The sequence below is a fragment of the Amblyomma maculatum genome, chromosome 4 (assembly GCF_055883805.1).
Source record: "Amblyomma maculatum isolate TAMU_Amacu chromosome 4, ASM5588380v1, whole genome shotgun sequence".
Lineage (NCBI taxonomy): Eukaryota > Metazoa > Arthropoda > Arachnida > Ixodida > Ixodidae > Amblyomma > Amblyomma maculatum.
The window spans coordinates 9,711,433-9,738,840 of NC_139347.1; the positions used below are offsets into that span (position 1 = coordinate 9,711,433).

The 27,408-nt window shown below is 45.5% G+C and overlaps 1 protein-coding gene across 1 annotated transcript in view; it reads left to right on the forward strand.

The window, feature by feature from the left end:
* The first annotated feature begins 859 nt into the window (after positions 1–859).
* LOC146190266 (flavin-containing monooxygenase 5-like) overlaps positions 860–27,408 on the forward strand; it is a 48,470-nt gene continuing 21,921 nt past the window's right edge. The window contains exon 1 of the mRNA XM_084599781.1: positions 860–981. Coding sequence (XP_084455907.1) covers positions 920–981 — 62 coding nt within the window. The 5' untranslated portion in view covers positions 860–919. The remainder of the gene's footprint in view (positions 982–27,408) is intronic.

The window sequence follows — 27,408 nt, forward strand, 5'->3', positions numbered from 1 at the left end:
TTAAAATAAAGGATTCGGTGAAGACAAACGGTAATGTGCCGAGGAACAAGTTCCAACTATCAAAAACTTAGTGAGTCTTGCTTTTGAACCCTCATTTCCTTCACAGTCGCTTTGCAAAAACAGCATGGACACATCGAACATGGCACTCAATCACAATTTGCCTCTACCAAGCCAGACGAACTTTTTTGAGCTATTCACCTTCGTTTTAAAGCAATCGTCCAGTGGATGATTTAATGGCTTGTACATTACGTAAGGACTGAGCGGAATTCGATAACTCATGTAGTTATCGATAACAGCTCGCTGCCTCGTCTCTCGGCCCATCAAATGACGACACGCAGAAGCGAAATGAAATGACACTCGGATCAAGCTAGAAAGGACACCTCGCACTGCGTTCTAACTTCCGCATGAAGTATACTATCAAACAGCAGGGCAGTTAGTTGGCAGCTTGCGACACAGTAAAGAACAGTTTTGTTTGTTTTTTTCGAGAACCTCATCCAGTTAACGGCGCTGGTTAAATTGCTACCATCGTGTATATAAGGAAGCCTACTGCGCCTACCCCATTCGAACAAGAGGAGGGAGGCCGACTGTGCGGGGCTGCTGGGCCGGCGTCTCTTGCCCAGAGGGAAGAACGCGAGAATGCAATACCGGTGGTCCTGCTCCTAAATCGCAGCCGGCGTCCGCTCCCTGCTCCAACGTTACTTCCTTCTCTGCGCCGGAGCGGCGGCATCGGTTCCTACTTCCACTCGGGAGAAAGATGCCGAACCGGCATCGTCGACGTCGGGGCCGCCGACCGACGTCGTGGCCACAGCGCCACCGAGGTTGTTCACCGCCCAGCTCGAAGGAGGGAAAGGCAGCCCAGTACTGCTGGGGTTGCTACCGCAGCAAGGCCGCCCCGACTTTCGCTTTCCTCCGCGCCAAGATGGCGGCGAGTGCCGAGCAGCAGGAGTGCGACGACGACGATGCGTTGCGATGTGTCACGCCGTGAGTGCCTACTTCCTTCCACACTAGCGTAACGAGACGCTTATAGAGAGCGTGAGCTGCCGAGTTGGGAGACCTAAAGGGTGCCGCACGTCTGTGTGTGCCTTCTGCGCGGATGCGGGAAATCCCTGAGCGGAAGCGGCGACGCACCCGTCCTACGTGTGTCGCATCTCCATGTTCCGGTTTGTGGGATGTGGGTCTGATGCGAAGGGGAGACGGTTGCGCGCGGCTGCTCCAGACATCGCTCTGGCATTGCGAAAAGCACTATTTTATGTAGGCGAACCATTCCGCAAACAGAAAATGCTGGTAGCTTGACTTTCGCGAGCTATTTGGGAATGGTGCTGCGCATTTGAGTGTACGCTTTCGACATAATTCCGTTGTACAGTGGTCACGCTAAAACAGATTGAAAATGCAACGTTCAACTTCGAAAAAGGTGCGGAGTAGTCAACCCTCATGTACAAGCCTGCGGCCTGAACCTTATTGCTACGTAGCAAGCAGTCGAAGACGGAAGTTGTAACGGAAGATGATGACAGAGGTGCACCGCAGCACTTACAAAGCTTCAATAAGGATACGATAAAGGTGCCAATTAACGGCCAACACACCGCCTCTGTGGTTAAAAGCATTGTAGAGCAGTTCCAATATTTTATTTGCCAATTCAACAGCACCGCAGCAACTAAACTCAACCACTAGGATTTGTCGTCAGTATTTGCAAGAAAAATTTAGATGGCCAAGTCAACACATTAAGCTACTATGCACGTCGTACGGGAGGCATCCGTATTTATTTATGGAGTATAATATGGAAAGTTCTTATTCGTTGTTTCGGATGTCAAGTGCTGTGCCTCGTTCATGAACTCGGGACGCTACACGGATACAGATATTTAAGTTGTCCTGAATCCTTGGAGTACTTCTTAGCATGCCCGTGTCAATGTTGCATATGCAGCACCCTGTGTATCAGCACACAAATATGACTACATCGAAAAGAAATGAAATGGCAAGGGTAACTAGAATGTCGCTTGGAGATCGTCGTCAAAGGCACTATGGCGAGATCAGGGGCTTTAGAAACTGCCTATGGCAGCTACTCGTCATTTCATGGCACCTTAACTGGCTTCTTGGAGATCAATGTGGTGGCTTCCAATGTAAACAGTGCACGCTGATAGCCGTGGATCACACAATTCATCGTTATACTATATAGACCTTATAGTGATGCCAAAACTTGTGGTCCGAACAGAGCCGCCAAATTCATTGGCTGCTTACACAACCTATAGTTTCCTTGAATTTAAGTAGCACTAGCTAAAACGCGTTGAGAAATAAACAGCAGCAAAAGCGCCACAATATATTGTGACTTTAACACATGTTTGAAACCTATCTGGCACGGCTACTCTAAAGAGGATTGCACTCCTGGGAGCTTGAAGCTGTTTAAGTTCATCGCCATACTGTAATCACGACGAAGACGAAATGAAGCAACTTTTCATGCCTGCCTAATGGTAGTTTATATGAAGGGCAGAAAAGAAAAAGTAACATGAGACAGTTGCATTCTCCACTCAGCCAGGAAAGGGGCAAAGAGCGGGAACAAATAAAAAATAGTCACAACAACAAAGGCACTGTATGAACGGAAGTGCAGGCGTCCATGCGTGCAGCCCATTCGCATCCGGAAGAATACCAAGAGCGATCGAATTCCTATCGGAATGACAGACACCGTAGCACCTTTTTTTACGCGGAGGGTCCTCAGACGATTCAGCACTGTCGGTTGGCCTTTGGCTCACTTGTTCTGGGGATGCAAGAAACAAAACAGAAATAGACAAACTAAATATATAACCCGTCTCCTAGTCAGTGTCAGCGGTCGTTGCCGTACAACGGGTCTCAGAGCGCTAGACAGGCGAGTCACCATCGAATCCTGCCAACCTAGGCGACCTGGGGCAGCGCCAGTGGCCCGTCCATCATTGCGAAACGCATTCGATCCAATTAGGCGGAGCCAACGCTGCCCGAGTGAGCGACCCGAGGCAGAGGGCAAGGCACCCAAACGCAAAGGGAGAAGGGGAGAGCACGCCGCCGTCACAACGAGAGCGAATTCGGAACACGCCGCGCTCAACGACGTCCCACTTTTGCCCTCAGCGCAGTGTGGGTCAGTGTGCCAAGCGGCGTCGGCCGCCGCTGCGCTGCGTGCTGACTTCGCCCATTCACTGCCGCCTCAAGGAAGGAGCAGCAAAACCGGGGCTCGGAATTCCCACTTTTTTTGCCGAAGATAAGTGCAAGCTGACAATTTATACCACTGATGGTCCGGAAATTTTCTGCCGACCTACAGGATGCCAAAGAATGGGAAGATTTTGAGAAGTTAGGAGCAGTTCTCATTCAGTCAGCAGTCACATTGAGTCGGTTCATAGATGGGGGCAAGGTCAACGCTGTAATGTGCTTCGGTCGGCTTTAATCAAGGATTAAAAATATGCCCAGGAATGGTAGGTCAGGCAGCTTTAGCCATGTTGTTGGTCATGTGTAGTAATTCAGGGTTTTGTTAACACGTTATTCGCGCATAGGCTATGTGCTGTCATGAACATATTCCGGCTATGGATTGATTTCAGCCTCATTGGGTAAATAATTGGCATGTTATGACATCGCACTAAACGCATGTGCCTTTTTTTTTTTCAGGATCTATTCACAAGGGAGCGATGCGGACGGATCTAAACCTGATTTGTTCGAAGTAGCCGCGCACAACGCGGCGGGGCTATAGGCCTTAGGCTATATTACTAGGAACGCGGTATAGGGCACTTTGTGGGGACTGGACGATTTTTTGTCTCCTTTTCGTTCTATCCGTACTGCCTGCTCCATTTTTATTTTACTACTATACTAACACACATGTTAGATACCTGCCTGCTGAAAGACAAGCTATATTAGAACGGGAACCAAACGGTGCCTCCTTTTTCAAGCCGTATACAAATAAGCATACAGCCTCGTGGCACCGATGAGCGTTGGCTGCATGTTCGAGGGAACTAGTTCAGATTCGCTAATAAAATTAACGTCTTAAAGTAACTAGGGTTATGAGGGGCGCCTTATTCGAGGACTCTAGAAATTTCGACCACCTCGGGTTTTTAGCATACACCGGGCATCGTGCCGTACACGGGCGCCTTGCATTTAAAACACCTCAGTCGAACAGAGGCCAGGATGTGATCCCGCGTCCTTGGGTTCAGCATTCGAGCGAGTGACCCCTGAGCCAATGCAGCGGGAGGTCGTATGTAGCAGCATTTCGAAGATGTTGCTAAGGGTGTCAGCATCGTTCGTGCGATTGGTGTTAAACGGCAAAAGAAGAATCTGTGACAATTACGGTAAAATGAAAATATACCATCAGACAGCTCACATATGCCGCGGGCAGGGTTTATTTGAAGCGTGCACAAAATGCAGCTGACGACAGCCGCTGAAGCCCACCATAGAACGTCAGTCAATGCGTATATATTCTACGTCGTTCGTCATCAGTGGTTCCTGTCTTGTTCAACAAACAGGAAAGGCGGCTTGAGCAAGCCTTACCGCCATTCGAGGAAGCCACAGCCTTGGCGATTTTCGAGAAAAGGCGCATGGTCTACGTTTCTCCTTCTTGCCCTCTCTCAAAAAGCGCAGTCTGCTGTTGAGCGGATGGGGCACTTCAGAGCGCTTGAGATGCGCGGCTGCACTTTCACAAATGAGAGTCAAACGTCGCGCCGCAAACACATGAACGTGCGTCAGGTCTTTCGATTATTGCGTGGTATAACGCTGCGCTCGCCTTGACACCACCCATGGAGACTGCCCTCAAAGCCTTCGTACTTATCGCATTTGATGGGCGTACGTGACATAGGACGCATACGCCATCAGAATCGGCACACCCTACACTACCGCGTTCCTCTTCATACCAGCGCTGCCGCGGCAGCGGCAATCTTCAGTAACCTGATCGCGACTGAGGCGGCTGATATGTCCAGCAGCATAATCTTTTTCAATAGAGGCACAAAACGACAAGCTATATGCAATACTCCCACGATTAAATGTATTTGCTGTTTTTCTTTTGTTTTGTTTTCTTTTACCCTTTGTATTAACCTTCCCTAATCGCTTCGCATAACTTCTATAACGCTCTCAATCGGAGGAGGTTCAGTCGGTTGCTGCAACTTCTTGCCCTGCTTTGTGGTCATTAAATGATGCAGACGCTTGCCTAGAAGCGCCGTGGGGCGGTCCAGCTACTGTGCAGTGACAGCGCTAGGCCGCATTTTTCTGAATTATATTTATGCAGTCGCGTTGTGTGTCGTCAGCCGCTCCTACTCCCAACAAATTTACAGTTTACACACGTGACACCCACCTTTTGCGCGAAAGCGGCATGGCCCCCCGTCGCAGAAATATAGGCGTTGTTGTACCTCTACAAGGAGAAAATCAGTCGGAAGCAAATGGAAGCAAAAAAATTGAATGAATGAATGAATAAAGCCTTTATTTGATTAAAGGGATAACTCTCGGCCCCTGTTTGGGTAATTATTGAATTAAGGGGGATAGGAATGTAGTTTCTCGCTTTTTCACGCTTCTTCAACCTGTTTCTCGTTGCTTGCAATGCTGCCGATCTGCGCGTTGTAGGTCGACATCTCTTACACTACTCGAAACAGGCCGCTCTCACTGCCATGGGTGGCAATGGCATGTTGTATTGCGGTGTTTGATAGTATCTTGTGTGCTAGAGTCGGCATGTCGTCATGTAGAATATGCGTAATTTTGTTTCTTCCTTGTAAAAAAGATGCGCATTGCCGTATAAGATGTTTTAGATCGGCTGTAAACTGTTCCTGACAGTGAGTAAATGAGTTCATTTTGAGTGTTTTGTGTCTGCCAAGAAACCACTTGTCAAGTATGTGTGATGTGTAGGCTGCGTTTGCTCACGTATTAGGCTTCATGCCAAGGCTTCGGGATGGAGAAATGAAATAAAAAATTTTCAAGCGTGCACATAGCCGCCCAGCTCGGAGAATGTTTAAGCATGACAAATCTTCGGAGGGCCCCACATGAATTTCGAAGTCACCACTGAGTTGGCAGAACAAAATAGTTTCGGCCCCGAGTTTGGTCAAATTTGGGCCCAGTAAAGTTCTGGCGGCCAAGGGAAACATTTTGGTGGTGGCCCACCTAAATTTAGAGGTCACTACAGAGTTGGCTAGTTAGATTAGGGTCATATTCCCAGTTTGCGTCGTTATCGAAAGTGTCACTATCACCTTGGCCTCGAGTCACTGATTGGAGCCAACTCCGGAACCAGAGGCCGCTATGGTTGCCACCACTTCTGGTCCCGGCGTTTCAACCAGTCAGACGGCTAAGATCAAGGAGATAGTGACACTTCGATAACGACGTAAACTCGGAATGCGGGTTAGGCGATGTCGGGCACACATTCGGACGATGTCAAAGTTTTGGTACTCAGTGATCAAATTTTGAGGATGGCCTACCCAATGTTTTAGTCATAACAGAGTTGGATATACTCAGGTTAGACACCAATTTGGTCACACTCGGACGATGTCGAATTGTAGTGTTTTAGGCAACCAAATTTTGGGGTTAGTCCACCTAAATTTGTAAGGAACCACTGAGTTCAGCATAGTGAAATTATTTTGGACACAAATATTTGTCAAATTCGGATGAAGTCAAATTCGGAGGCTTCAGGGACCAACTTTTGGAGGCGACTGACCTAAACTTGGACGTCATCATTCAGCTAGCCATACCTAAATCTGGTAATACACCAATCTTGGTCAAATAAGTCAAATTTTGAGGGTCATTCTAAAATTAGGTTGCAAATTAGGGACCAAGAGTATCGTAGAACTTTCCACGCCCGCCGCTGTGTAGGAGGGTGGCGCTGGCGAACAACGTCAAGGATAGGTTACTTATGCCACACAAATTCCTAAGAAAGCGAAAAATTAAACAGCATTCGCATGGCTCAGTGGTCGAGCACCGTACACGAAATCATTGATCAACACAAAAATGTTTCCCCTATGCTTTCCTTTACGTCAGTTATTGGCTCCAATCTTACGTAAGAAAACGGAAGGAGCATAACAACAAGCTTCTTTTAATGAGCGAACCTCCTCGAAAACAAAAATCTCTTGTGATAAACTTTCCTTTCTTTTCCTTCAAGCTCCCTTATTCTGAATAATTCAGTTTCACCGATAGTCGAAAAAGCAAGAGAGATAATAAACTTTAATTGGTTCACGGTATTGCGCGGGGGGTTTTCCTTGGTCTAGGGTCCCAATGGCAAAGAGAAGCCCGTGTAGCCAAGCTCCGCCTCCTACTCCGTTTGACTTTGTGCTGAGGTGTTTTAATTATCTAACCATTTTGTTTAGCAATTGCTTATTATGTGAATTATATAAGAAACTTCTGCGCACGCGGTTCATGGATGATTTTTGAATTATACGACCGGATTCTGTGGTACTTTTCTACGTTTGTGAAGGTCCTAGCTTGTATGATCCTCCAGACCTCCTGTCTGCTGAGCTTCTTGTGTGGTCTTGCATATCGTTTTTTTTTTTTTTTTTTTTTTTGCTAATTTGCAGTATATAATTTGTTCCTCCTATGCGAGAAAAGCTATCTTCACTTTACGCACCGCTCTTTACAGCAGAGATGTGGTCCTTTACGTCAAGAAGAATGCAGATTCTTACAGAGCGTTCGCATATAAACAGACAAACTACGGCACGAGCCAAATGCCAGCTCCTGTTTCCGACATGTCACTCGAGGCACTCATACTCTGTCGTCGGCACTTCAATCTATTCATCCGCCTAAACGGGCGCTAGCAGCATCCACAGTCCTCTGCACTCGAGGATCAAAATTGTCTGATCCGTGAGGTCGCCAACATGCTGGCCGTTAATATGGTAAAGCATATTACTAATTCTAAGTAAGCTGTTCAGCACGCCCGCGTATATACACATTCATGTAGGAATTTCTCCTTACCATTTTCCGGAATATGCCGTGGCTAATATCTCACTGGGAAAGTACAATCGACGTTTCGCTTCCTTAAGCACAGTCCCCGGCATAAAACTCTCCCACGCCAATACAGCTCGTGTAAGCGTGACTATTGACGAATACATAACTGGAAGAGACCAAACAGAAATGCAGCAAAAGAATAATACAAGAAACCGCAAAGCCGAATAGAAGCAAGTATGGTTCAGCATCTTTACATATAAATGATCTGCGTGCGGCACATCAGCGATTGCAATTACAGACATCTTCATTAAATATTAGGACAACAATAACGTACAGGTGACTCAATCGCAAATTCATAATATTCATCATCAGCCGCACTATACCCACTACAGAGCAAAGGTGTCTCCCATATTCCTCCAATTAACTCGTCCTAGTACTAGCTGCATCCACTTAATCCCCACAAACTTTTTATTCGCATCCGCCCGCCTAACTTTCCGCTGCCACCTTTCACGCTTGTCTTCCCATGGAATCCAATTTGTTAGCCTTAGCGACCATAAGCGGTCCTCTATTCGGATCACATGCCCTGCCCTTGCCCAATTCTTTATCTTGATTTCCAGATAGAATGTCATTAACTCATTATTTCGCTGACCAACTCTGCACACTTCCTCTCTCTTAACATTACAATTACAACTTTCCGTTCTATAGCTCTCTATGTTGTCCTCAAATTAGGTTGAACTGATTTTGTTAGCCTTCGCGCTTCTGCCCCATTATGTGAGGACCAGCAAGATACACTTGTAATATATACAGAGATACTGGTAAACTGCTAGTCACGATGTGTGAGTGCTTGCGAAATGTGCTCCATCTCAATCTGATTCTTCTAGATTTTTTTCCATTTCGTGGTCCGGATCTGCGGCTATTACCTGTCCTAAGTAGACGTATTTTCTTACTATCTCCAGCACCTCGCTATACGTGTTGTTAATTGCAGTCCCTTTTTGAGACTGTTCAACCGTATGATAGTATTCTGCATATAAATTTTAGGCGTACCCTGCTTTTGTTGTCTAGGTCCTTATTCATTCTTTGCAGTTAGTTCCCTGGGTTTCATACCAAGGCAAAGTCGTCAACGAATCGCAGATTGCTGAGGGATTCTCCGTCAATTCTTACCTTAACTGTTCCCATTCCAGGTCTCGGAATACTTCCTCTAAGCAAGCGGTGAATAGTAGTGGAGAGTTCTTTTCATTTTGCCAAACAAATTTCATTATGAGAATTTTTAACCCGCCGCGGTTGTGCAGTGGTTAGGGCTCTCGACTGCTGTGGCCAATAATGCAGGATCGAATTCCGGCCGTGGGGGCCTCTTTTCGACTGAATCGAAAAGAAAGGCACCCGTGTGCTGCACGATGTCAGTTCATGTTAAAGAACCCCAGATGGTTGAAATTACTACATAGCCCTCCACTACGGTACCTCTGTCGCTCTTTCCGCTTTCGCTGCCGCCCTCCTCCCTTCCTTAGTGGCGCGGGTCAAGTGTCCACATAAAAATTAGAAGGGTTCGAAGCTGCTGAACCGAATGTGGAGCAAAAACTTTAGCTGCGTTTTTAGCGTTGGATCGAGCAAAACCGGCGTTCCGTTGAAAGCATCAAAGTACACCGGCGTTTAGGCAAACGTACTGCTCAATACCCTAAACTTCTACATGGCCGCTACCCAGATAAATTCTCCTTGCGGCAGACCAGGAGACTTCTTACATATCATTCTTACATGCCCCACCTTTCCTCATCCCCCATCATCGAACGTCGCAGAGTCTTACTGGGAGTCTCTTATGACAGCACTTTATATCAAGACCAGCCCAGGATCATCTCCACTGCTATGAGCAGGATTGCGCTCCAAGGACTTTCTTTAGTCTTGTAAGGGTATCTCTCGTGTTGAGAAAGAGCACCCAAGTGCCATGCAGGGGTCTTCTCCCCCAATATTTGTACATATGGCAATAAATGTTTTTACCACCACCTAGGTATAATCCACATGTGGCACCGACAGACGCTTTCCTGCGCCAATAGGTCAGCTCTAAGCGGCGGCGCGCGCATGCGCAGTACGGAAACTACCTTTCTCCTCTCCGCGCGCTACTGAGATGCCGCTACCCTCCTACTCTCATCTGTAGCGAGGGCAACCAGCGGCGCAACATGCGGCGCACCTTTTGCGAAAACCGTTATTGGCGCATGTGCACTGCTGCTCGTTTACAGGCACCGCGAAATGCGCGAAGTGACAAATCTATGGAACTTTCACTGATTTTGAAGCAATAGCTTCACTAGAGTAAGGTAGACAGTTGGGCGAAGTGGTAATTAGATTGAAAAAAAAACGGCTTCACTACGCCAATTTTCATGCCGTTAGCGTGGCTAAGCCTCAGCCGTGTCGGTGCCGGAGAGCATAGCCGTTGTCATGACAACCGCCGCAATTGGGATGGAGCCTCGGCTTCCGTGGCACTTCGTGCGGTTAGCGTGGCTGCGCGGCCGTGTCGGTGTCGGCGCTCCGCCAGCTTGGTTGGTTGGTTGCACAGCTTTTATTTCCGTCAGAAATGGGCCTCCTGTTCCTCGCCCCCGGCACGCGTGCCGGTGAAGACGGGTAGTCGTGCGCCCGCGGATTAGAGGCTGGCAGGTAGCCCTTGGCTTGCTGCGGCCTCTTCCGCCAGATGGACGGTGCGGTGCTGGATCGCAGGGTCCACGCTTCGCAGCAGGGTATCCCAGGCTTCTCTACATGTTATAAACGTGTTATAAAAAACGTCTTCACAGGGAATCGAACCTCCATCCCTCGGATCCCCAGCTGAGCGCTTTACCAACCGCACCCCGCCCATATTTTTTTTTTTTTCAGACATGGTATTACACGCGGTTATGTGCAGAAAGGGCATGTACACAGACTATTTACAAAGCACTCAGCCATTGCTGAGCTGCACAACAGAAAACACAACTAAAAGGCAGGCGAAGATAAACACCGTGTCAGTAGCGGAAACCAGTCAGGTTGAAAGTCATTTTCTTCATAACTGTCCTTCAGTTGCAGCTTCCTTTTGCTAAAATGGACTCTAGGTGGAACAACGGGTTCAGCGCTGCGATCCAACATGCGTGTCTTCCTCAAGCTATGCAGTCCAATAAGAAAAAGCATGTCTTATGGTTCGTAATCAGATTGTGTAACAGCAAGATACCGCACGCTGTGCCAATTTAGAACAAAGTTTTTCTTTAGAGTTTTTTGCATCACGTTTCAAAACAGAATTGCGTCTTTGCAGTTAATGTAACAGTGCTCAGTTGTTTTAGACACATCACACAGACGGCAGTGTACAGAAAATACAAAAGTATTTTTTCTATGGAGCCATGTGTTAACAGGTAGAGCTTTCGGAGTTTTCGAAGAGCTGGTTGCTGGTTCTCTCGTTCAATGAACTTAGGTGGGTGCGATTTCCGCGCCATCTATCAGCGATGCGAGAAAGCGACCTCCTGCCCTTTCTCGCAAGATTCGCAATAATGCCCTCGCCATCGGCTGTCTTTTGAGAGGAGTGCGCCGTTCTTTTGGAGAGTGAGTGAGGTGGTTCTTTTGCTTTTGTTCTATGGATGGAGATCTGCTAGATGGCTGGAACGGCGGTTCTTTTGAAAAGCAGGTTCTCCCTCGTTCAGTGAGCCCCGCTACCCGGAGACAAAGACCCCCTCATCACTTACAAGGAGCTCTCTGAGATTCCCAGACTAAACAGAAGGATCTATCCACCACCAGATAGGTCCCTAATACACTCAGAATGCATGGCCTGGCGAAATATTCAGGCCAATCGTTTTTTTCCTCATGTTACTCTGCATAATGAGTTGACAGGGGACCCAGATTCTTGCAATCTCTGCAACATACCTCTGAGTCAAAATCACCTAATCTGGCAATGCCCCGATTCTCCGGGAGCTAAAGAAACTGATCCCCTTGATCAAATTACCTGGGAGTCCTACATCCGCAGCCCAAATGTGGATGAACAAAAGATCGTCCTACGCCTGGCGGAGGAGGCTTACTCCAAGACTTTCTCTGCGGCCACGGCGCAGGAAAGCCGGCAAGGAGACCCTCCCCCTGGCTGAGCCCCTGCCCCGAGGTCCATGTCGGTGTAAATAAAGTCTTCTCACTCACTCACTCACTCAGCCTTGTCTGTCGGAGCCGGGTGAGATTATTCAAAACGCAAAGCGAAAAAGCAACTATACCGCCCTTCCTTGTCAGTGTCACAACCAACCCATTGCGTTCGGATCTTCCCGCGGGTACCGCGGATGTACTGCTGCTGGTGCCTGCACTTTCTTTTTTTTTTTTTTTTGTCTTGAAGTTTTGTGGATTCGTTCCATACCGACGAGTGGGACCGGCACTCGTACTCGTTCGTTGTGTAAAGTGGTCTGCAGCAATACCTTTGGCTCTGTATGCGTAATATAGTGTGACACCCGATTCCACTTCTACTGAACTGAATAACGTACTGAATAACAACTGTGAGCGAAGGGGTCTGAATGTTCCGCGTACTTTCTTAGCACCGTCCTCAGTCGTCTCCGCAGGCAGAAACTGATAACTGATGCTAAATGCCACAGCTTGCTGTGTCACGTGAGGGCCAAAATTGATTTTACTTTTCATCATCAATATATATATATATATATATATATATATATATATATATATATATTGAAATGTAGATTTAATAGATGGTTTGAACGTTTAGCGCTGCCAGTAATTCGGGCACAGCAGGGTCGAATTGCCAGCCGCAGAGCACAGCTTTAGCGCGAGAGATGGGCGCCGGAGACAAGCAATGGTGATGGCGATTTTGTCTTCTTTACAATATATATATATATATATATATATATATATATATATATATATATATATATATATATATATATATATATATATATATATATATATATATATATATATATATATATGCCCCGCCGGGGTGGCGCAGTGGCTACGGCGCTCGACTACTGTTTCCAAGGGCGCGGGATCGAATCCCGGCCTCGACGGCAGCTTTTAGATGGAGGCCGTTTTCGATGTCAGTGCACGTTAAAGAACCCCAGGTGGTCGAAATTTCTGGAGTCCTCCACTAGGGCGTCTCTCACAGCCTGAGTTGCTTTAGGACGTTAAAGCCCACAAACCACATATATATATATATATATATTTCTTTTTTTTTTTTTCCATACTCAATTCTACCTTGAAGAAGGACGGTCCACCGTCCGAAACTGTTGGAATAAAATAGATAATCGGGAAAGTTGTGTGACCCCCTGTTTATATATATATATATATATATATATATATATATATATATATATATATATATATATATTAAATATCCAGCCCCTCCTGAGCGACCCACTCACCTCTACAGATGCAAATGAGCCAGTGAGCCATTCAAGTGAGAGCCGTCTTGCCCATCTCTACCCAGATGTCTAGGAGGCGTTAGTACAGGTAGTGGTGGTAGTAAGAACTTTTATTTGAAGTAGAGGTGTGGACCCACTAGGAGGACCCACATACTAGGTGATGTCCCTAGTCCGGGACCCCATTGGTCGAAGCCGCCGTCCTGGCTTTCTGGACCAAGGCGTTTTAGGCTTGAAGATCTGACCAGCCAAGCAGGGCCGCCTCCCAGTCCTCTCGTGTAGGGTTAGGGTTGGGGGTTAAAGCTGAATTTTGCTGGCAGGCCCACACCTGTGGTAGGTATCTGCTTTTTCACCACAGTGCTGGCATGTGCCGGTGACCATGGGGTCAAAGTGTTTCATAATAGCCGGGCACAACTTTGTGCTGGTAAAACGTCGCTGGAGCACGCGTTCGTTCGCCTTTCCAAGCCCCTTAGCGGCGATGATTATCTTTGCAATATTCTATAAAGGCATCGGCGGCGTTTCAAATTGATTTACAGGATAGAGAAGGCGCAGTATATGTCACAATTCTCCGCGGGCGCATGTATACCACGCCGTAAAGGAAGGGAGGAAGGTGAGAGTCAAAGAAGCGAGTGAGATTGAGGTGCCTAGTGGAGGGCTACAGTCCACTGCGCTATAATGGCTTTCTCCTCATCGCACTTTAGTGGTCCAAATTATATAATAATAATGACAATTAGTTCAGGAGAAAAGGCGCATAATCTGTCACACTTGTCTCTGTGGACACCTGAACCGCGTCGTAAGACTTCGTAAGGGAAAGGAGGAAGGTGGGAGTGAAAGTGGACAGAAAGAAAGAGGAGACGTAGTGGAGGGCTACAGAGTAATTTCGACCACATAGGGACCTGTTGTTGTTGTGGCTGTAGGAAGTAGGAAAAGAAAATGCACGGGCCTGCTACTGGCTCTGTAGCTGAGCCACCTCCGCTTCCTGATTGATTTATTTGATTGATTTATAGGAAGGGAAAGGTGCGGTAACTGTCTCACTTGTTTTCTGTGGACACCTCAACCGCGCCGTAAGGGAAGGGAGGAAGGTGAGAGTGAAAGTGGAAAGGGAGAAAGAGGAGCCGTAGTGGAGGGCTTCGGAGTAATTTCGACCACCTGGGGTTCTTTAACGTGCGCTGACATCGCACAGCACACGGACGCCTCTTCGTTTCGCCTCCATCGAAACGAAGATCCAACGTACGGATCCAACGCACAGATCCAATGTACGGATCCCGCGCACATCCGCGCACGGGATTTCGTTCCATAACACTATAAAGGCTTTCGACTTAATATACATAAGAGATATGACTAAACCATTACATAAGAACAACAGTAAGCTCAATTGTGATATACACAGCAAAGCAAATAACAAAGTTGTTGAATTACTCACTAACCGCAAAGCGAAGTAATAAGCTAGTTTGCGCAAACGCAGTAACAACAAATAACATATGCATTAGTACTCACAGAGAAAAGCAGCTGACTGGGCTCATTGAATGGGCCACATGTACTAAATTAGTAGTTCCCAAGAATGTCACTGCCTGCAAGGAACGATTTAAACGGCAGAAGTGCTCGCTTCTGCAGTGCATACATCAACCATGGACCTAATAGCTTCTGTAGACTTTGAAACTTTTTTTGTCAAGAGGGCTCAAGTCTCTCTTCGACAAATAAAAACAATTACCCTGATGAGAATGTTTTCCCCGCCCCAGATATTTCCCACACGTGGTGACTACTGTATTACTACCGCAACGGGGACTATGCCGACAGCTTTTCGACAGAACGAGCTGCACGTTTAAGCTATCAGTTTTAAAAAAATGGTGGAACGAAAAGGAGCAGTGGCCTTGACCTAATTTAGTGTGGTTGTCCACAGAAAACTGAGGCAGATACTGCGTCTTTCTTTCTAAATATTATAATTGGTTTACAGAAAATGACAGGCGCAGTGTTTATCACCCTTTCTCCTTGGACACCTTACTTGAGCCTTCCCCAATTCAAAACATCAAACTCGTGTAAAACCTTACTAAACCATGCAAAACCATGCTTAACAGACCTTCCGCGCGTACGGCTAGATTCAAGCCATATTGAAACCATCACCATTTGTTTCTTTTTTCGTAATCTATGCATGATATGGATAAGTGCTGGTTATGTTCCGATCATTCTTTTACCACCTGGTTGATAGTGTGGATGTCATCCATTATATAGTAGCCTTTAGGAGATCCTGCCTGATCCTCTGGTTTATGGAAGTCAAAGATTGCCCGATTCCTTAGCTAAAGCGTTAGCAAATAACTTGAACATGACGGAGAGCAAGCTGATTGATCTATAATTTTTCAAGTCTTATGAATTAGGATAATCTTAGCGCTCTGTCGTGAATAATTTCATATACAGGATAGCCAGTTTTTCAGGCACAATCCCTCCTCCATCTTTAAACAAATCTGCAGTTACCTGCTCATCAACAGCTACTTTCCCCCTTTTCATCGCTTCTAACGCTTTCTTTACTTCATACTTTGCTACCGGCTGAAAGTTTGATTGCTCTGGGCTACGTCCAGCAAGTAGTTTCGATTAACATCTTCAAGTTGTTCGACGTTAGCTCATGCAACATCACCGCTTGAGGGCCCACCTCGATGATAGAATTGCTGCAGAAATTTTATAATTATATTTATTGTGTTGTGATCACGTCGTACACACACTGTCTTACTGCTGAGACTAACACCTGTTGTAACGGTTATGTCAAGGATAGATTGCGGCATCAGCTCAAACTCCCTGAATGTGCACTGTGGATCTGTCTTTAATAAATGTGCGCATTAGAGGACAATGTAAAGAACAAGATAGAGACCTATGGTTGTATGTGACATTAGGTGAAGAGTACGGAAGCAACCGTCTCTTGGCTAAGCCATTGTAACTTTGGAATATAGGAGCGGGAAGGGGGCAATCAGCACTTGTAGTATTCTGAGGACGTGCATACGCACTTTTATTAACAAAAGTAAGCAATCAATTAGTCCGTGTTTGGTATAACGTCCCAAGGTGACTCGAGCTATGAGGGGCTCCGTAGTTTAGGGCCCCGGGTAACTTCGACCACCTGGGGTTCTTTAACCCCAGGTGGTCTCACATTACACAATACTTTTTAAAGAAATGAAGCTCTGTTAGAGCACACGTAATGGTAGTCTAGGCTATTTAGTTATTGTAGAATAAAAACAATTATTTACCGAAAGTTAACAATAAAAATAACCCTTTCTCTTAAAGTTTTCTATGGCAAGCCTGCCAATGAATGGCATTGCCAACGAAAGTGAGTTGTCAAACGGAATGGGAGGTGCAGCTGGTTCGCAAGGGTTTCTTTGAGCAGCGCAAGCTGCACACTAGTGGCCCGGGAAGCAGCCCAAGCCATTGTCATTCTGTTTCTGTACGAAGGAAAACCGCCACGCAATACCGCGAACCAGTTAAAATTCTCTCTCTCTCTCTCTCTCTCTCTCTCTCTCTCTCTCTCTCTCTCTCTCTCTCTCTCTCTCTCTCTCTCTCTATCTATCTATCTATCTCTCTCTCTCTCTCTCTCTCTCTCTCTCTTTCTCTCTCTCTCTCTCTCTCTCCTGTTCAATGTTTGTTCTTTTTCAGTGTCCGCAAGCGATGCTATAGCAGTTCATAGTTAAAATACAGATGCTGACTAGTCTTCTCTTCCAGTTTTCGCAGCAACCAGCTTTTTGTTTTTGTGCAAGGACCAACGCGCTGTAGGACCACAGCTGTTTACTATAGCAGGGTACACATACTCGTGACCGCAAGCCTTTCCTAACAAATTAGAAAAAAAAAAAAGAAAGGGCACGCCACTGAGTCAAATAAATGCGTTGGGCATCGCTAACTGAGCTTCTAGGGCAAGGCTAGATCTGCAGTCACGTTTGCCAATCTGATATCGCAACTCTCCGCGATGATTGCCGTTGTCGCGCAAACTGATGACCTCGTAAATATCCTCGGGGCTGCCCACTGCCCGTAATATGCCAATGAAAACTTCGCAGTAAAAGTAGAACATATCGGAGTATAAATCCCTTTTTTTGTGTGTGGCCTATGAATGGTTGGCAGCCTATCACGGCAAGTGCGCACAGCATTAAGCTCGAGGTGTTTGATCTTAAACTAGAAAGCTTGAACATTTCATAGTTAGTCGTTAAAACGTAGCCCTAACCTGGGCCAATAGTTACACTAGGGCAGAGGTTCTTTATCCGGTAATCGAATATAGATGCTGAAATAGCTGACTGGACCACTTGCGCTGCGCTTTTCGTGGTGACCACGCTTCAAAAACCTCATATAGCGTCGCTCTAATTATTTCTTTGTTTCGAAAACAGGCCGTAAGGCGTACATATTAAATCATGTAAAGCATTTTTTGCAGGAACCGGAGAAGACTCCTGCTATTATTGTTATCAGGCGGCCTAATTATTACCACTGCTTTTCTCGCTGTTTTTGGAAGTTTGGCCAAAAGCTGCTTAGTCGTATATTACGTTGCAATGTTTATTGAAACAGTTTCGTTGAAACTACTTCACCGAACGTATTTTACGAAACACAGTTTTATCAACGCGGTCGCACCGGCTTGGTTTCAAGCGAAGAAGCCACTTTCAAAATGCACGAGCGAGTTTTGTTGTCCTTAATGAGCGACACTGCATTCATATCTTCAAAAACTTGGAAAGGTCGCAACCGCATTTAAATGAAAACGATGCGAGAAAGGATTAGGTTGGCATCGGAAGTAATTTTCATGAACACTAAGCATAATTATGAATCGTCAAGGCTTTATAGACTCCATTTCTGGAGCTTGTGCTAAGCACAGCTCATCTGCGTACCGTACGGAAGTCCAAATAAAGAGGCGTAGTCACGCACCCGGCTGGAACACATTCTTGTCACCAAATAGCCGGCAAATGGTAGACAGTTGGCTACTTTTTGCAAGTGTGCGCGAATATTTTGGGCATATTTTTATTCAACCCGTTATCACAAACCCTGGCTTGCTCTATTTCTTCCTCCGCAGTTTTCTCCGGCCCAATGTTTGTAAGCGTTGATAGCTGACAAAGTAAAACAAAGAAAGCGCATACCCCAAGATATTTACAATTCCTAAGTCACCAATTATTGTTGCAATTGCAATGCTTAGATGAGGAGGAGGATTAGAAAAGGCGAAGAGGTTAACCCGGAAAAGAAAAATTTGCCGACGATTACGTTAATTTCTAATGCAAAATTTAAGCGCAGCTCATCAGCTGTTTCACCTTTTCGATAGATTGAGGTAACGATTTTGAGCAAGACACGTATGTACAATTACAGACATTTTTTTTTTAATTTTTCACTCAATTTTTCAGTCATAATAACCCTTCAAGAAACACTCCAAGAACAGTTCTTGGCTGTCATGAAAGAAGCTTTGTGATCGGAGAAATGAAGAAAGCAATCAAGTTATCGGGAGGTTGCGGGAGGTAGCGCGTGGGCCCATAGGAACGTTGCGCGACGAACAGATAGCAGCGACTGACTGCTGCCGCTGACGCCGCTGACGGCGCTAGCCAGAGTGAAGAGAACGTGACTCTGCGTTTCGGCTTGGGATGCACGTACCGTGATCCGATGAAAGCGAGCCAGCGTTTCGGCAACCGGAGGGCACCCTCGCCGCCACGCAAAAAGAAAGCGGGGGGGGGGGGGGGGGGGGGTATAAACAGCGGCGAACGGGAGATCGCTCGCAGCAATCAGATAACACGTGCGGTCGGCGCCGCGCAAGAAGAGGGGGGCTGAGCTGTGGGGCTGAAAGGAGGGCGGAGCTGGTTACGAGGCCGACGCCGACGCGAAACCCAGGAACGAGCGCCAAAATGCTGCGCTCTAAAGCGGATTGTTACCCTTCGCTGGAGAAAAAGGGATGAAAGGATATAAAGGTGAAGAAGAAAGGAGAGTAAAAGGGCAAAAGAAGTCAGGAGGTCAGAAACGCGCTGAACAGTCACAGCCTATCCTGCAAGCCCGACGCTCTTAGGAAGCCGGGGCAGGGCTTGACAGGCCTTCAACTTTGATGGTCGACGCAACCATTGTCCGAGAACAGGCGTCGGTCAAGATTCTCTAATGGACGGCGGGGAGACTGTCTTTCGTTAATGTTTTATTAAGACATTCGCAAATAATGTGTGAAATAGTATCCTCACTCCCATGGGTATGGCCCGCAGGATCATCAGCCATGTCGATATCAGGGAAGTAGCCTTTCGTCACGACAACACGAAGCCAAAGACGACGCAGCAAATTTCCATCTCATCGTGGTAGGCCGGGCGGAGCGGGAGTTTCAGGTCCGGGTCCAAGGATTATAGGCGTTGGTTTGAAAATCGGCCGGAATTCCACGACGCACTTGTGATCATCTCCTTCGCCAGTGTTGACTGCTTATACTGCTGCGCCTATTCTTACAAAGCATATACAACTGACGGTGGCATGAAGCCACCAACTAGCCCCTTTTGTATAGCGCTTGTGGCGTGTACACTCTTCTTCGCGCGGTGTCTATGCAGGTAATACTGCTCGCAATTACAGTGATGTCAGGCCATTACCTAGACCAATGTACAATCCATTTTAAAGGCCCTCCGGTTGCTTTTAACGGCAGTAAGAGAGGCACTTTCCACGAAGCGTTCTTTTCAAGGGGTAAATCAACTTTTGTGACATTTTCGCGCATGAAGTGCCCTGTTTAGGAAATAAAATTCGTCGACTGTGCTTACACTTTTTTCTCTAGATATCTTGCAACGGCACAGGAGGCGCAGACAAACACACTGTCAAAAGCGCTAACTTAATTTAGTTTTGTGGGTGTATGCTCTCCTCACCTTGTACGGTTCTTTCTGTGCGTTACAATAGTGCCTCATGTGTGCATGCCAACTCTCCCAAATTGTTGCATTTCTCAGGCATAACCACTCGATCTGTTGCGGCAGAATGAAATGAACAGCTGCAAATTTTATTTCTGCGATACATTCGTTGGTTTCATCCTTGAGATTCGGGTTTCACTGGAGCAGCTTCAATTTTATTATGGTAGCCAGAAATTCACCCCTTAGCGGAGGTTTTTTGTCGCATCATCTTTTAACTTCGACGCGGCTTCAAACGCCATGCTTGCGGTAGAGACCGGAGTTATACAGATGAGACCAGACAAAAAACCCAGACACAGAACTTTATTTCTTAGTCTGGTACTATTCTCAAGACTACCGTTAAATTGCGTTTTCAGTTCGTAGACAAACCCTTCCTATTTATGCAAACCACGCGTCCAACCATCCAGTAATAAAACCCTGTAAATGTCTCCGCAATTCCAAAAATCGGAAATAAGCCAACCAACCTGTAGCGGATTGGCGAGGCGTCGATCCCTACACAAGCTTGCCAGAGGCGCGCACAATCGCATCTGACCGAGCCACAAACCTTGGCTGCGTTTTGGAACCCCTTGAGAAAGAATTGCGGCATAGCCGCAATGCGGCGACCGGTAATCTGAGTTTCGCCATTCCGATAGGAGGTCATGAATTAGCCGAAAGGCAGTCCTGACTGCCGCCTTACATAAGCGATTTGCAGATCTGGGTCAGTTGGCCCACGATCGACGTATACTGTACGGTATGTGTTCGCGCCAAAAGCACAGCCAACACTCACAGCCACATAGAACCGGTTGTTTACTTGTTTGTATCGACACATAGAACTAGTATCCTTATCCAACAGATCTGCTCAGCAGTATCAGCCCAGAGCGTGATTGCTCTCTGGTACCGTCGCCAACTCAACTGCGAGCTCGTATTAGATTTCGCCGAGCCACTTTTTTTCTTTTCGGTCGGCTTCTGAGTGTAGGCTATTTGCATGTGCCATTTTCGGAGCAAGGGCAAAATAGTATCGGCTCTCTCTAAAAATTATCTTTTTCTAGTTTCTACAGATTCGAATTAGTTTTGAAGGTCAATTTGCTTTAAGAAGTGCAAACGAGTACTCTTATGCGCCCACAGCCTCTTTGCCTGTGATGGCGCCACGTCTTGGAAAGCTTTATTCGCTGGAAACGTTTTTGGAACATTCGGTGCTAACGTGAGTGTTTGGCAATTACCGATGCATGGGCGTTGGATTTAGAAAACTATTTCCCCGAATCAGCTGGGCGAGCACTGCGTACCAGATTATTTCTGCCTCTAGGTTAAGAAAAGCACGTAAATGCACAGCGATCGCTTTGCATCTACGTGGCTGGTGTTCATGTTACATTTTCTTACGTTTAGTGACCGTGGATAAAAATGCTACTCTTTCCGTCTTAGCGGCGCACTTCTATTAGGCTCAATAACAATATTTTTTTCGTGGCTGCATGGCGTATTAGGGGACAAACTCTCCCTGAACATAACAGTAAAATAGTAAGGAGATTGAGATTTTAGTTTTAAAGTTGGCTTGTTAGAGTGCTAGTTCATGTAATCGCACGACAGCAATAATAGCGAGCTATGCACAAGCTCTTACATATAATTGCTCCGGCCTATTTATTTTTTTATTATTTTAGCAGCTAAATGTGAATCATACGTTAAAGCCAGATGAACTCTAAGCAGAATTCGTATTTTTGCATTCATTTTACGGAGTTCTCAAAATTAAAAAAATCCATTACGTTAACCACTCAGTGTGCATGCAGCCATATTTATATCGGCGGCGGTCAGCAGTTCTGTGAATGCATTGAAATAACATAATGAGTTCAAGAGATTTCTGATCACTTGTTGCAGCTGTTCCGGTGCTGTGCACCACTTCCTTTCTAAGACCAGGCTTATTATTCGTTAAACGGTTCGTGACTTTGGAACCCCCATTGGGGATTGCATAATACGCTAAACTATTATCCGTGACTAATTTCCGCTTAGGCTAGACTGAAGACATAGGTCTATCAACAAGGAGCAAGAGAAGGTCTTTGTTTAGCAGACGGTTCGATCCGATGACGCAAGAGCGTGTCCTTCAGTAGTGGTCTGCGTGCCTTTGCCTTATGTGATGGCGCTCTCTCAAATAAATGAAGCAATTAAGTCACGTGGAGCTGCTGATAAAAGATGCTTGGGCGTATCATCTGTATTGCATCATTTCACATTTGCCCATTACCCGACCGATGTATTATTTCTCACGGAATAAGTTCACTCACCATAAACCTCATTTTAATGATCTTTAAATCTACGTTATCAATGCTTCTAATCTTTGCAGCTAATGTAATGACTACTGAACTGAATAATAAGCAGTGCAATGCCTGTCATGCGTACTCTGACCTGCCAACTCTGCGCTTACGTGCGTGCTAACTTTCACTGCAAAGGTGAGAACAAATACAAATTTTCTGATTTCCACATCTTTATCAGCTTGACTTGGAGGCAGCATGCATGTAGAGCGTGGAACTAACATTTAACAGTGCTGGCCGCAGAAGGGCACATGCCACATATCCTTTTGAAATGCAGATTTCGTTCAATGCTGTACTTTAAAAATTCCAAAACGTTATAGAATTTCGCACGTTGCCATGATACGAAATCGATATCACAATAAAGTGATTACGTCGCAGGAAATAGCCCTGGACAACCAGGCTCGACTTATCCTGCCCCATTTTAACCGTGCTTCTGGCGCATTCAAAGTGCAAGCTTTTCTGTTATTTTCACATTAAACCTATTTTCATCCAGAACCCTACACAAAGTTATAGATGATGAACTTTTTCATAAGACTGTTGTTTTTCATAAACTATATATATTCGACAATTTGATTCCATGCTGTGGCTATGAGAAGTGCGCATTATTGATTCCCTGTGATACGTGTATTTTTGAATTCGCGTTTGTAGTCACAGAGCTGTATTTTATTTATTTATTTATTTATTTATTTTTTTTTTTTTTTTTTTTTCAAAGTACCTTTGAAGGTTCTCTTTTGGGGGTAGTACGCTTTTACAGTTTTACTATTACAGGGGAGGCAAACATAAAAACACTGATAACAACTTAACTAGCTGGAACAGCAAATTAATGAAAAAAATACAATGACGGAAACAATGAAGGGAAGTAAATGGTTTCAGCAAAAAACCACTAAACAATGAAACCTCACACTCGCACACTCGCATCTTCATAACAGAGAGGACAAGAAAGCAAAAATGGATAAAAAGAACATAGTGGCACCACAAGGATATTTCCGTCAGATATTATTGAAAATGACAATTAGTTCTTAACAAAGTTAGTTGCGTCAGAATCAGCAGCGACATGAGATAGAAAACAGTTCCACTCAGTGGCCGTACGTGGTTTGTGGGGTTTAACGTCCCAAAACAACTCAGGCTATGAGAGACGCCGTAGTGGAGGACTCCGGAAATTTCGAGCACCTGCGGTTCTTTAACGTGCACTGACATCGCACCGCACACGGGCGCCTTGCTTTTCGCCTCCACCGAAAAGCTGCCGCCGAGGCCGGGATTCGATCCCTCGTCCTTGGGAACAGTAGTCGAGCGCCGTAACCACTGCGCCACCCTTTTTTTTTCTTTATTGTATGAATTGGTACAAAGACATCAGTAAAAGATCGTGGTTGCCATGCCCCTTGGATGACAACAGTGTCCAATGGACTTTCAATACCACAAGTTCGCCCATCAGACTCAAGACCTCCTCCGCAGCGTCTTGCTACTTCAAAATTTCTTTTAGTTTATACACTTGTTCAACAAAATAATCACATACAGATCGTGCATCGACATCACAGTGTCTATAAGCCATTCTACTCCTCCAAATACTGTGAAGGCCCAATAGCATGATGAGGTCATACTGAAAATCATAATTAATAGTTGTCAAGTACCGAATTTCACGTGGCGTCAATGGCAGGTCTTTTTTAAGTGTCCTTTGTAACACATCCCAGTAAAACACCGCATCCCAACAATCCATGAACACGTGCTCAACTGTTTCAGGTTTCCTACATAGTAGACAGTTTGAGCCCCAAGGTACAAAAAGGCCCTTTTCTTCCATCCATGTTTTGACTGGGAGGGTTCCTGTATGCAATTTAAAAAAGAATGTTTTTATGCCCGGTGCAACAGTCATGTTTTTAACTCGTTTGAGCACATCTTTCCCTGGGCCTTCACAGTATAAAGTTCTGTACAATGGAGCTGGGAACAATTGTGAAATAAGATCCTTGTACAGTCGCTTAGGTGGTACCTTCGCTAAATACTCTACAGAGTAGCTCACGCGCAAAAACTTGAACGACCACACCACTTCTCTCAGGAAGCGTGACACAGTGTATCCCCGAGCAGAGCATGAAGAGACTATAAACTCTGGAATTGCACTGGATAGCATGATTTGCATAAAGGTTCTCAGGAATGCATCTTTTTGGTCACGTAGGAAACAAAACCTTAAAACCATCTGCCGCACATATGGATGCATTAGAGACAACCCTCCGTCTTTAACTCGCCGAAAGAGATTATCTCTGCTAATTCGTTCCCAGTTGGACGACCAAATGAAGACCGCAAATACACGATGGAACCTTTGTATATTGCTTCGAGCACAATACGCCACCCCGGCGGTATGACTGACTTGGAAAAAAGTATGCGCGGCATATGGCACGCCTAACTTTGTTAGGATAATCATGGCGTGGAAAGATAGAGGAAAAAGAACCTTCATGAAGCGATAGGGGGTGATAAGGTTCGCGAAAAAGTAAAAGACGGGCGCAGTTGCGACGGGAAGACAATTCGGGCAATGAAGCGCGGGGTTTCATTGGTGTGACACTAGTGTGACGGGAATAATGAGAATAGTTGGAACTTGCCGCACGGTTTTGGAAAAGTTCAATGTTATTTATTAGGAAAGTTTGTTCGGAATATGGCAGATGCATACTTTATGCTATGACGGATTAAAGTGGTCAATTCAGGTTTGCTTAAATGAGCAGTAACGTGCTGAATGCTGTTTTTGAAGGAATGCAAGGAGCGGTTTGCAGATGCGAGTGTAAGAATAATGTGGGGATGCCTGAATAGGTCAGACTATCCAGGTGGAGTCTAAGGTATTTATCTGCAGAAGCAAGTTTGACTGCCTCATTGTTTATTGTTTAAGAGAGCTTGCAATCCGGGTCACATGGTTGAGAAAAGGCATGGTTTTAGCTTTAGAGAGAATTGAATGCATTAACCAGGAAGAACACCATCCCCTATTGCGCTGAAATCTGATTGTAAAGCGAAGCAGTAACTGTCACAAGAAATATTACGATAAAGCGCACAATTATCTGCGAATAATCTAATATGTGACGAAGCACATGGGGGTATATTATTAATAAAAATTAGGACTAGTAAGAAATTAGTCAGCTGCCTTGAGGAACACGAGACGTTACGGAGCCAAATTAAGGACTGCAATTATTAACTGAGATAACCTTGGTCCGAACTTCAAGGACAGGGTTTATTCAATCATGCACAATATTATAAAAATTATTACGTCCTTATTTTCGTTGAAGTCGATGATGTGGAGCACGGTCAAATGATTTTCGATAGTCTAAAAAAAACTGCATCTATGTAATTATGCCATAAATAAACCCCTCAAGCTGTGTTTCACGGGAGTATCGCTTCCGAAAACAGTGCTGGTACTTGTGTATGACGTTACGATAGTCTATTATTAATATTTCCGTTTTTAATTAACCACGGGGACTGCATTTCAGTCCGTCTTGTCCACCCGCCATGGTGACTCAGTGAGTAAGACGCTCGGCTACTGAATCGGAGTACCCGGGTTGGAACATGGCCGCGACAGCCACGTTATGATGTGGGTAAAATGGAGTGGTGTTTGTGTGCTGTTCGATGTCAGTGCATATTAAAGAAATTGAAGCTCAATTGAAGTTTATTTGCACCAATCATAACGTGCATGGTATAGGAGGTATGAAGAAAAAGCTGCCACAAGGACAGTTTGACAGAGCCTCACGACACCGGCTTGGCATTTGAGGAAGACAGTCATCGACTTGTCGTCTATAAAAGATAGACAGGCTATATAACACGTTAAAAATAGATAAAAACAATTGCAGCGTATAGATAGGCATTAAATTTGACAGCGCAAGAAAGCAGATTTCATAACAATTACAGCACAAAATTAATGCAAGTAACATCATGATGCCGCATAACATTCGAGAATTCTTAGAAATGATTAATAACATAATTCAAAAATAGTTCACACATATTGCCGAAAAGTTGGACAAAATGCGAGGAAAAAAGAGAGCGACACAAAAAAGAAATTGCATCCGGCTCGAGTAACGGTTATTAATTAGACAATAGTCTGAAATGGTCTTCGAAAAAGCTACGCAGATTTAAAGGAAAGTTTATTAAAGCCAATATAGTAACGATAAAAGCAGTTTGACGTTCTGGGTAGTATGCTTTCCAGCGTTTGTTGCCCGTATGTCGTCCTGTATGTTTTCACTTTCAAGACTCTATATCTTGTTGTGTAGACTGGAGTAGCTCTTTCTAATTTTCCATATTCTTTCAAAAACATAGGACCATTATATGCCTTGAAAATTCGGTAATTATATAGTACACTAATCAGCAATGCATTATACTTCGAGAACAAGTGATGTGTATGGAAATAACACGGAACATTTTCCGCAAATTGTAAGAACCGTTTCGGTTCTTACATGTAATTTTTCGGTATTATTCTAAGTTGTAGATTCCCATACTAAACTACAGTAGTTAAGCCGGGAAGAAAAGAGGGTGTTATATATGAGCAACATAATATTTCGCAGCCAAGGTTTGAGAAAACCGGTGGGTGTCCGGCCGGCAATGGGAGTCGAACCCACTACCTCCCGTAGCCGAGGCGGGTACTCTACCCCGGGGCCACGGCTGCCACAGGTTAGGTCTGCTGCACGGCAGAATATCAAATCTGCAGGTCCTTTTCTTTCTTTTGTTTTCACTGTCGCCTTCCTCCCTTCCCTAACGGCGCGCTTCACGTGTCCACCGAGAAGTATGACAGATGCTGCGCCTCAAAACCACTCTTTAGGTTTTTTCTTGCCCCTTTAATTGCGTTAGCAGAACCGCATCGCTGCAGGATTCGTCACCATCCGTGATAGCTGTCACTTTCTCGTTGAATCAGTTGAAATGAGTGGGCGGAGAGTGGCTGCTCCGGCCCTCAGAGGCTGGGAACCTAGCGGTCTCCTCCCTTTATGGCTCCTTTTTCCACCGATATATCTGTTGTGCATGCCTTCATTGCACTTACCTCCACTTTTGCGGGGGACGATGGCTATGGCGATGCGCGTTTTTTTATTCTGCTTCTCTCTATCCCTCTCTCGATATATTTCTTCCTTTCTC